This window comes from Crocuta crocuta, unplaced genomic scaffold (genome assembly GCF_008692635.1).
Source record: "Crocuta crocuta isolate KB4526 unplaced genomic scaffold, BGI_CrCroc_1.0 scaffold330, whole genome shotgun sequence".
NCBI lineage: Eukaryota > Metazoa > Chordata > Mammalia > Carnivora > Hyaenidae > Crocuta > Crocuta crocuta.
In genome coordinates this window covers 2,412,630-2,423,285 of record NW_027530521.1, presented here as the reverse complement: position 1 = coordinate 2,423,285, position 10,656 = coordinate 2,412,630, and the positions used below count along the sequence as shown (strand labels likewise).

General features: G+C 57.7%; 1 protein-coding gene across 1 annotated transcript; it reads right to left on the bottom strand.

Moving 5' to 3' along the window:
• Positions 1 to 5: 5 nt before the first annotated feature.
• CHST1 (carbohydrate sulfotransferase 1) lies at positions 6 to 3,656 on the bottom strand (the record flags this gene model as incomplete). The annotated part of the gene is made up of 3 exons (XM_077767478.1): positions 3,195 to 3,656; positions 2,452 to 2,576; positions 6 to 1,271 (listed from the first exon to the last, which is right to left on the bottom strand). A coding segment is annotated over exon 3 (1,224 nt), but the record flags the coding sequence as incomplete, so codon positions are not given.
• Between the last annotated feature and the right edge of the window lie 7,000 nt (positions 3,657 to 10,656).

Below are 10,656 nucleotides of genomic sequence, written 5' to 3'. Positions count from 1 at the left end.
AAGGGGCGGAAGTCCCGCTCCTCCACCAGGCTGACGGAGGGGTTCTTGAGTTCCTCCTCCGACGTGGCCATCTTGTAGCCCAGCTGCGCCAGCACGCGCTGGCAGGCGTTCTGGGCAAAGGCCACGATGTCGTAGGAGAGGCGGAAGCGCCACTTCTCGGCCGTGGCCGCCGAGTTTCGCACGGTGCCGTATTTGTGCTTGCCCAGGGCGGGGTCGCCCCGCGTGTTGTTCTGGATCCAGCGAGCCACGTGGCTGTCCAGGGGGATCCCCAGGAACCCGTAGATCTCCTCGGTCTTCTTCATGGGGTTCCTGGCCAGGTCCTCGTAGCGCACCAGCATGTACTTGCCCTTGAGCCACGGGGGCCGCGTGAGGCCGGTGGACACGGAGTTGGAGAAGTCCTCGCACACCGTGGTCAGCTGCGTCACATCCAGGTTGTAGGGCTTCCTCCCGGTGCCGTACCAGAGCCGCCAGAGCCGGTACGTGTCGCGGAAGGTCTCGCTGCGGGAGGCCAGAATGCCACGCGGGTCTCGCACCAGCTGGATGACCTTGAGGTTTAACCGGGGGTCTTCAACCAGGGCCCGAAGGTCGTTAACCTCGGGCACCCGCACGGTCTTGATGGCCACGTGGCTGCGCTCGCGACAGGCCTCGGCGGCCACGGTCAAGTTCAGCACGCCGCACTTGCGCACGCAGTCCCCCTCCTCCAGCACCAGGTCGGCGGAGCCCGGGGGGTCGCACACGGGCCGAGAGCACAGCACCCTGCTGGCCCCGCGGCGGAAGATCCTGTCGGTGGTGTGGTTGACGGGCGGCGGCTTGATGTAGTTCTCCAGGAAGTAGAGGTCACAGTCGTAGAGGCTCCTCAGGAGGTCGCGGCTGGCGCCCAGGAGGCCCCGCCGGTCTGCGGGGCTCTTGCCCTGGGTAAAGCGGGGGATGAGCGTGTTCTGGACGTGGTAGAGGGGCTCGAACAGGTAGAAGACGTCCAGGTGCTGGTTGAAGAGCTGGCCCACGAAGGAGGAGCCGCTGCGCGTGGTGGCCAGGATGAGGATGTGGGTCTTGCGCGAGAGGTTGTAGGCGAAGGTGGGGCCCTCCTCGCACAGCCGCTCTGCCAGCCCGGCCTCTGCCAGCCCTGGGCACGTGTGGAAGGACTTGGCGGTGAAGGTGCGGATGGCCGTGTACTGGATGGCGATGGAGGCCAGCGCAAGGAGGAGGACGGCCTTCCAGGAACATTGCATGGCTGGGCACCTTCATGGGGCTGCTTCTCCACCATGCGGGGTCTGCGGGCAGAGGTGGGCAGCTCTCAGGGGGCGGCCAGGCCTGGCTGTCTCGCTGGGCCCCAGCCTGCTCCCTCAGAAGGGCTACCCTCCAGGGGACCCTGGGACCTACCTATTCCTGATCCCTGCCCAATGCTCACATGGGCACCGAAGGGCTGAGCAGCTTCTAGGCCAGACTTCACATTCTCTGGGGGCTCCTGGGAGTCTCTAGGGACTGAACGACTGGCTCCCCACACCCCGGGTGTAACCTACAGAATGCTGCACGGGATTCCCATCGGGAACCTTGAGCTCTTTAGCGGGGCTACACCGTGCAAGAAGCAGGCTTCCCTGGCTCACACTCAGGGCCCCAGGTCCAGCCTCAGGCCATTCCCCTGCCACTGCCTGTCACCCCCGCCAGCATCTCCTGGGCCCGCCTGCATCTTCCACCCCCGTGAGCAGGCACCTGGTCCCCTGCGGGGTACTCTCCCCCCATCTCCTGCTCGGGAGGAAAAAGTGCTCATGTCAGATGCCTCCTCCTGACCCAAGCCCCGGCGTCTAAAGGAGCCCTGTACACCATGCATAGCCACTCGCCTATGCCCATCGGGCCAGGAAAGGGAGACAACTGTGTCAAGCTCACCTCCCCAACTTAGGGATGTAGGTGACCGGTTTACTCTAGCTGAGGACTCCTGGGATCCCCAGCGGGCAATGAGAGCCAACTGGCCCAGAACAGGACAGGCCTGGGGCTGCTGAGAAGCATCCATTCCCAGCCTCCAGTACCCTCCAGGTTTGTTTCTGGTCACAGGGGCAAAGGGCCCGGGCAGGGGGCAGATGCCCCCGCCCCCGACAGCAGAGTCTGCTGGCTCCTCCTCCAGACCCCTCCCCCATCTTCAAGGGCCCCTGCCATTAGGCTCTCAGCCCTTCTGTGCACAGGGGGAGCTCAGAGACCCCACTGTGACCCAGCAGTGGCCCCAGAGAGCCAGGCAGGACAGAGAGGAGAGGAAGGAGGAGGGTGGAATAGAAAGGACGCCTGAAGGAATGGAGAAAGCGGGCGCGGTGGGGGCAGGAGAGCAGGGAGAACGAAGGGTGTGCCACGGGTCTGGAGTGAGGTGCCAGCCCGAGCATCTGGAAGTCACCCCCAAGAGAGGCCGGCTCAGCTCCCAGGCCCTGGCGGAGGCTGGGGCTGCTCCAGGAGTGAACCACTCACCAAAGAGGGGCTGCTCCGAGCTGGGGGGTCCACGGGGGCCGGATCTCCTGGCCTAGGCGGCGGTCCCAGCCTGTTCAGATGCCCCGTGGCCAGCGGACTGCGGAGAGAGAGGTAGGGGAGGGGTTCTGCGGGGGGAGGAGGGGTTGATCTGTCATCACTGCCCTTCCCACCCCTTCTGCCCTGTGTCCTGTGCCCCCACAGACTGCCTTCCAGGACCAGGTGACAAGGGACCCAGCTGCTCTCCCAGATCACCGACTCAGGGCTCTAAATATCCCAGCGCCATCTTTTATCTCCCAGATCTGGCCCTCTGAGTGCTGGGCCCTCCACCCACCTCCCCCACCCCCTTCTAACAAGTGACCTGTCCCTCACACCACGACCCGAGGGGCGGGCCTGTACCCCCAGCTGACCAAGAGCTGATGCCCCCCACGGACAGCCGCCCTAGGGAGGACCCCCGAAGCCATCACCCAAGGGAGCTTCAAAGAAATCCATTGGCCACCAGTACCCCGAGGCCTAGCTAGCTCTGTTCAGCTTTGGTGGCCAAACTGACCCAACCAGACAGAGCGCTCAGCACCGGACAAAGGAACAGTGTCAGAGTCAAGGCTCTCCCAGAAAATTAGGCCAGCGCACAGCCCCGATGGGTTCTGCATTTTAAATCAACAGAATGACCTGACTCTTCAAAATCTAACTCGTTCAGTGATTCCCCAAGAGAGGTTTAGTGAAGTCAACAGGGCTGGGGAGCTCACCTCCAATCTCCAGCTGGAAATGGCAGCTCTGTCTAGACAGCCCACACGGAAGGGACAGCCGGGGAGGGAGGCTCTTCTTCGAACCACACCGGAGAGGAGAGTGGCTACCTAAAACTCAAAGCAGAAATGGACCAGGGAGTATTCCTGACCTTGATGCTGTTCACAGATTCTGAGTTAAAACATCAAGACTGTAGCGAGCATTATTTCGGTTAGCATCTCTTGAGTACCTCCCAAGTGCTAGGCCTGCATTTGTTCATTTATTCCTCGCAGGGGCTTCACATGGAAGCCAGTATTAGCTCCGTTTCACACGGGAGGAAACTGAGGCATGGACAGTGGAGGAACCTGCCTGAGCTCGCATGCCTGGTTTAATGCACATCTATCAGGTTCCCCAAAGCCCACGCTCTTTCCCTCTAAGATTTGACCTTATTCCTTCAGCTTCCACATACTTGGCCTTCAAACATGCATCCGATTAATGTCTCCAGCCCGTTGGTGAATCGGCAAGAGAGAGATGGGGCATTAGAAGGCCACAGAGGATCTGTAAGACTTAGGCCATATGCTCCTTCCCTTCACTGTCTGGTCTTGTTGATCTACTGGCTCATGGCTGAGGGGGTGGACTTGTGCTTCGTGAATATTCTTCCCACATCCCACTATTTGGTGGGACTCCGCTGGGGCAGGGGCTTGTGGATCCTCACTCCCCAAACCCGCCTCAGCCAACTCTGAACACCGTGCTCTTCCTTACAGCCCCCTCTGGGAGGTCAAGGTCTTTGCTCCCATTGTTTAGAGGGAGAAACCCAGCCTCAAAAACTAAGCAAATATGCATAGGCAAGTACAGAGTAGCAGGGACTTGAATCTCCCTGTGTCAGACTCTTCAGCCAGTGCTCTGGCCCCTTTACCATCAGCTTAGCAGAGAAGAAACAGACCTGAAGGAGTCTGGGTGCCTCAGGGAAGGGCACAGAGGTGACAGTGGGCCATCTGAGGCTCTGGGGCCTACGAGTCCTATTTTAAATATAAAACTCCACTTAGTACCTACAGGGAATAGTACCGTGTCACCAGGTGGCAATAAATAGGGGAAGGATACAGTCTAGATTTTTGGGAACCTCCCATGGGATCAGAGAAAACCCACAACCCTGACCACACCCCATCCCATTCCTGCCTCGCTCTTTGGCAGCAGAGAATGCTGACTCCATCCACGGGGTTAGGTGAGGTGCCCAGACGGAACTGCCCGTCTGCACTGAATTAGATCCTCCTGCAAGATGCATCCCCACCCTGTGTAAGTGCTCCAAGACAAATGCTCTTAAAGAACAGGTAAGGAATACCATTAATAATGGTGCTAGGTAATATTTTTAAATGTTTTTTAAAATTTATTTTTGAGAGAGAAAAAGAGTGCAAGCAGGGGAGGGGCAGAGAGAGGGGAGGACAGAGAGAGAGGGGGTACAGAGAGAGAGAGGGGGACAGAGGATCTGAAGCAGGCTCCGTGCTGACAGCAGAGAGCCCGATCCAGGCAGGGCACGAATTCACAAATGATGAGATCATGACCTGAGCCCAAGTCAGACGTGTCACCAACTGAGCCCCCCAGGCGCCCTTGCTACGTAATATTTTTAAGTTATTTAAGGGTGTGCAGCTGCAAGGCCATTCATTAGCATGTACACCCTTTGTTCTTATTCATAAAGATTCTGTCAGAGCAGATCGGGCCGTTCTGGGAAGCACGGAGGGGAGAAAACACAAAGGAAGCCACATGCTTCCTGGGCATTCACGATGTTTATTCCGGGCCAATGCTCCTCACGCCTTCACACGAACCCTGTGTGGTTGATAACTGCCATAGCCCCATTTCACAGATAAGGAAGCAGAGGCTCTGCCGGATTCCATAACTTTCCCAAGCTCACACTCCCAGGAAGAAGCAAAGCCAGCATCCCAGTCCAGGTGGTATGCTCTGGAGCCCATGCTCGAATCCTCCTCCCTGACCCACAACATTTAACCCCCTATGGTCCCCAGCAAGACAGGAAACAGAAGTCTCGAAGAGATTTCACTTAACTCTAAGATTCTGGTACCAAAAGGAGAATTCACCCACAGAGGGGACCATTTAAGGGTCTCCCCCTTCCACCCCAACCCAGAGAAACTTAAGGATTAATTTAAGGATTAAGTTCTAATCCCAACCCAGGATTAGAAATGGCTGCCTTGGCTAAAAACTCAGAAGTAACTGAAGCATCCCGATGTTATAAACCCCTAAGAAAGTGGGGCTCAGTTTCACAGGTCTAGCCTGAGCACCAACGAGCAGACTGTGTTCAAAGGCCCAGCCACAAGCCATTCCCCTGTCTCCCAGGAGGGCAAAGCGAGGGCATGGGAACAGGAAGATGAGGAAAGTCAGACCCTCCTGGAAGTGCCCGTGTCTCCTACCAGCCTGGCAGAGCTGGGCTCAGGGCCGGCCAAGTGTCCTTGGTATGCCGGAGGCATCTGCCCTGGAAACCAGAGGCCCCCGGGCCAGGGCCTGCAGTTCCCAGGGGAGCCCTGGCCACTGCGAGGAACTCTTCAATGCCCTTGTCCTCCAAACCAGACTGCGAGGCCCACGGCCCCTCCCTGGGCTTTGAGCAGCCCTTGGCATGGCCTTCCTCCACCTCTCGGGAGGCAAAAGCCAGACAAACCTTAGACGCAGGAGCCCAGAACCTGTAACTTCTGTTGGAAGGCAGGGGAGCTGGTGAACTCCCAGCAGAAAGCTCAGACTCCAGGGTCAGCCACCGTCAGATTAGGGGACACATTAGGGCACCCGGTGGGAGTGAAAAACACCTCTGCATTAGAGAACTGTAATTCAGAGCTCAGAGCTCAAGCCACACCCTTCTGGATATCACATAGCAGGTGTGTGGACCTGGATTCACTAGCTTTTTCTGGGCCTCAGTTTCCCTACCCATAAAGTGGGTATAACCATAGTAGTGGTTGGAAGAATTAAAGCATTTAGTCAATGCCAGGCACATAGAATAACAACCTCATGCTTGGGACTATGGGCTCTGGCCACGAGCCCCATGGATGGTCAGGTTTCTTAATCTCTCCGGCCCTCTGTTTCCTCACCCCCCAAATGAGTGTAATTTTAACAAGGCTGTTGTCAGGACTAATTAGTTAACACAGTGCCTGGCAGAAAGTAAGCACTCAATAAATACGTTAACTATTATCATTAAATGTCTTGCTTGCTTTTTGTCTCGGTCAGCCCCTCAGAACAGATTTCACTGACTCTGAGGATGAGGTAGACACTCGCCCTGACTGCAGCGTGCCCAGACCTCTGCCAGGTAGGCCTCTGCCCACCGCCCCTTCCTTCCTCTCCTCTCCCAGCCTGAGAACTTTCCGCCGCTGAGTCGCCGCAGTGGCTTGCCTGCTGCCCTCTAGTGGCCATGTCTTGTAGCGACACCTCTTAGCGCCGCGTCCTTGCTGTGTTCAGAATTCCTGGCCGGTGTGAGGATTCAGCCAGCGGGAGGTGATGTTGCAGGGTGCGGGGAGGTGCGTTGAGGACACCCCCACCTGAGCCGTGGCCTCTGCTCCATGCACCCTCTCTTCCTCACCCTCACACCAAGAGGCAAGCAGCAACAGGCGGCCTCACCTCATCCAGAGGGCCTCTCCTCCGAGTCTCATTCCTGTCTGGCAGGGGAAGGAACACTGAACTCAAACATCCCAGGCAGGAACAGCCCGTGCTTTCCCTGGCTGGGTGACCTTGGACCCACCCCCTGGCCTCTCTGTGCCTCAATTTTTCCAAAGATCCAGTGACACTAAGGGCCTCCCAGCTCTGATACTAGGGTTCTCTGATCCTAGGAAGGCCTCATGCATTTCCAGAGTCAGGGCCACCCTGGCTGCAGGCAGAGGGATGCTCCTTTGGGAGTGGGAGAGCCCCAGTCATCTTCCAAGAGGGTATCAGGGCTGGCAGCTGGGCCCCATCCCCCTCCACTTGGTCCATGGAAACCCCGGTGGGGCCTGAGGGCCGAGGGGCTCTGCCCTCCGGTGAGTTAGCACCCCCCCCCCCCCGGGGCCTCCTGCTCTGTGAAATCCCAGGCAACCCAGAGCCATGGCATCTGCCTCTTCTGGGCCAAGGTCCCTTGGGAAGACACAGTCCCTCTTTCCAGAAAGACTCATTTGTATCCACAATTTTACTCACATAATCAGAAGGCTCCCGGACCCCCTAAAGCCCACCCATGGGCACCTTGGAGGCTTTACCCCCTTTATGAGCAGCATTCTTCCCCTGCCCCAGGATTTTCCTTCCAACTGACCACACCAGAGAAGCCTCCACAGCTATGTATATACTGGTGTGGGGCTATCGCCCAAGATAAAAAAAGCTAGAGCCAGAAAACACATGTGCAATAGTATATACTATCCACTGCTTGTTTGTAAAAAGAGGATGCGGTGTGGGGGGGGGAGGGGTATTTATATACATGCATATACAACCACGGAGAGAGCTCTCGCTGAACTGGTAACTGTAGATGCCCCGGCGGGAGGGGCTACGTACCTGGAGTGGGAGGAAGGCAGTTTACACTGAGCCTCTCAGTTCCATTTGAGTTTATGAACTTTCTGGGCTACGGCAAAGCCACCCGTGCAAGACCTGGAGGGGTGGGGCACTGAAGTCTGCACCGGCAGCCCACTGCCCCTCCTGTTCTGTCCCCAGGGCACTGCCAGCCAGCTCCCCCACCCCCACGGCCAACGCACCAGGGTCCAAGGCACTACCTTTCAGCTCTGTCTGTTCAGGCAGGCCGCTAAGGAGAGCAGTCCGCTGGTGCTGCCTGGACACGGCAACAGCTGAGAAAGGGGGAGACCTTCAGGGGGACCCGGGGCTGCGGGGAGTAACTGAAGCCCGAGGTGGGGACATGACTCCCCTCCCAGCTTTTTCTTCCTAAAAACAGTTTGTGAAGCTCCGAGGAGATCGGGGGAGCAGAGAATAAAGATCCTGAACGATGTCTTTCTGACCAGCCTCAGGAACCAGGATGGGGGGGCCCAAGGCTCGGAGGCCCCAGAAACTAGAGCAAGGGGCAGGGGGAACTGGACACGGAGGGAGGAGTTGGCAAACAGACCTCTGGGAGAGACTGCAGAAAGGAAGTGCTTAATCCCTGGGTCTGCGGTAGCCAGCGCTGACCCACCATAGATGTTTGTTTAGTTAAGACAAAAACATATAAAAGAGCAAGGTTGAGGTTTTTTTTTTTTCTTCCCTAAAAGAGTGAGGTGATGACGAAATGAGCAAGTGAAAAACAAGGATAGGAAAGGCTGAAAGAACTAGAAGCCAGATTAGCAGACAAGAGTCAAGACACTTTTGGGGCCAGCATTTGGATCAGAGCTACCTGGCAGCCAATGGGAAAAGGGAAATATTTCATGTTTCAGAGGAGCCATGAGATGAAAATGAAAACATCTGCTCAAGAGATGCTCAACTATTCCTGACACTGAATCCAACACAGGGCTTCTCTTGAGGGGTCTCCTAGCCTGCCATCCTCAAGACCTCATACCCACCAAGTCCGAGGACAAGTTTCACGGGCATGTGTTCTAGAACATCCTTCAAGGTGAGCAGTATGCCAACACGTAATTCAGCCAATGCAACCTCCCAGAGAAGACTTCACAGGGTCCAGGATCAGCCCCTATGGTCTGGGTCAGCCCAAGGGAGATCAGAGGCCATAGCACAGGGGTCAGACCTCAAGTTGAAACACCGTGAGGCAATGGACCCTCTCCCCAGAACCTGCACCAACACAAACATGGCGTTTGTATACCATCTTTGGAGTCCCTGGGCCCCATGCCTATCCCCAGACCCCACGGGCAGAACCAGTACATCCTTTAGGCACCTTGAACTGGTCAAGTTCTTGCAATCACGGTTCCGGGCCGCCCACCCTCAGCAGAGACACTTGGCTGCCTTTTATGAGCTCCGGTATCTCCAGGGGTCACCCAATGTCCATACATCATGACACTGAGGACACCCACGGGCGCCACAGGCCTCCTTGAAAAGTTACCCACAGGGGCGCCTGGGTGGCTCAGTGGTTCAGCGTCTGACTTGATCTCGTCTCAGGCCACCATCTCATGGTTCATGAGATCGAGCCCCTCGTTGGGCTCTGTGCTGGTTGGGATTCTCTCTCTCCCCAACCCCTCTCTCTCTGCCCCTCCCCTCCTCATGTTCTCTCTCTCTCTCTCTCTCCCTCAAAATAAATAAACTTAAAAAGAAAGAAAGGAAGGAAGGAAGGGAAGAAGGGAGGGAGGGAGGAGGGAAGGAAGAAAAGTTACCCACAGCTGTGCCAGGAGGCAGGCTGGGTGCTGGCTGGGACCCCAGCTGTGGGGCCAGACAGGCCTGGGCTTGAATCCCACCGCTATGGCTTTCTAGCTAAGAGAGCTCGAGCGAGGCACTTAACCTCTATAGACCTCAGTCGTCCTTATCCATGAAACGGGAAAGACAGTCACAGAATCTTCCAAATACTTGGGCTATGAGACAGAGCGTCAGTAAATATCAAGAGCCAGTGCCGGGCGCCGAGCAGGCCCTCACTGAGGAAGAACCGCGAGTGTGATTTGCAGGGACAACTCCAACCTACAGGCCGGCTGTACTGGCCTGAAAATATGTACCGGAGTAAAAACAGATACCACAGCCTTCCCCGCTGAAGCGCCCGCGGCCTGTGTGGCTGAAGACACTTGCTGTCGCGGCTGCAGGGACTGCCTCCCGGGCCTTCTGCGGGCCCAGCGGGCTGGCGGGGTCCTGGCCCGACCTGAGGAAAGTTTTCTCCAGCAGTGGGGAGAGGGACTGACCTCCCGGCACAAGGCTCCAGTGTGCCCAGCGCCTCACGGGGGGGAGGATGAGTCAGAAGGGCCTGGTTCCCTCAGGCCGGTCCTACCACAGCCTGGCCTGTGGTAGGCGGACCNGGATACAGGGCTTCAGCCCATCCTCCCAGCTTCAGGGATGGGAAACCTCCCGCACCAGCAGCTGCTGCAAGAGGGGCTGGCAGATCGGGGAGTCTCCAGCCTGGACCCCAGCCTGGACCACAGCCGGCCCCTGGGGATGAGGGGGGGGACATGGGACAGGCTCACCTGAGCCCCTGACACAGGATGGAGGGGCCGCAGGAGCAGATCCGCAGAGGTGGCCCCAGCCCCGGCTCACATGAAGCGGGCACGCCCTGCAGGTACCCTCAGCCACGGATGAGGAGCAGTGGGGCGCAGGCAAGCGAGGGAGTTTATCTAGGAGTCTGTGCTGGGGTCAAGGTCCGAGCTCAGCTCTTCCCACAAAACGTAAGGCTCCAGGCCTCGCCGGAGAGTAAGAGCATCACCCAGCACCTGGAGATTAGAGGGCAGGGGCGGGCAATGCTGGGGCCCCGGTGGCCCCCAGGGACCCAGGCATCCACCCTGACCCAGACATGGGCTCATCAGACACCTGCTGACCGTCTCTAAGGACCAGGTGCCTGGGGCGTCAGCTGAGGGATGGGGCTGCCTATGGCCCTGGCTGCCTCATTCCTGCACACACCAAACAGCTCTA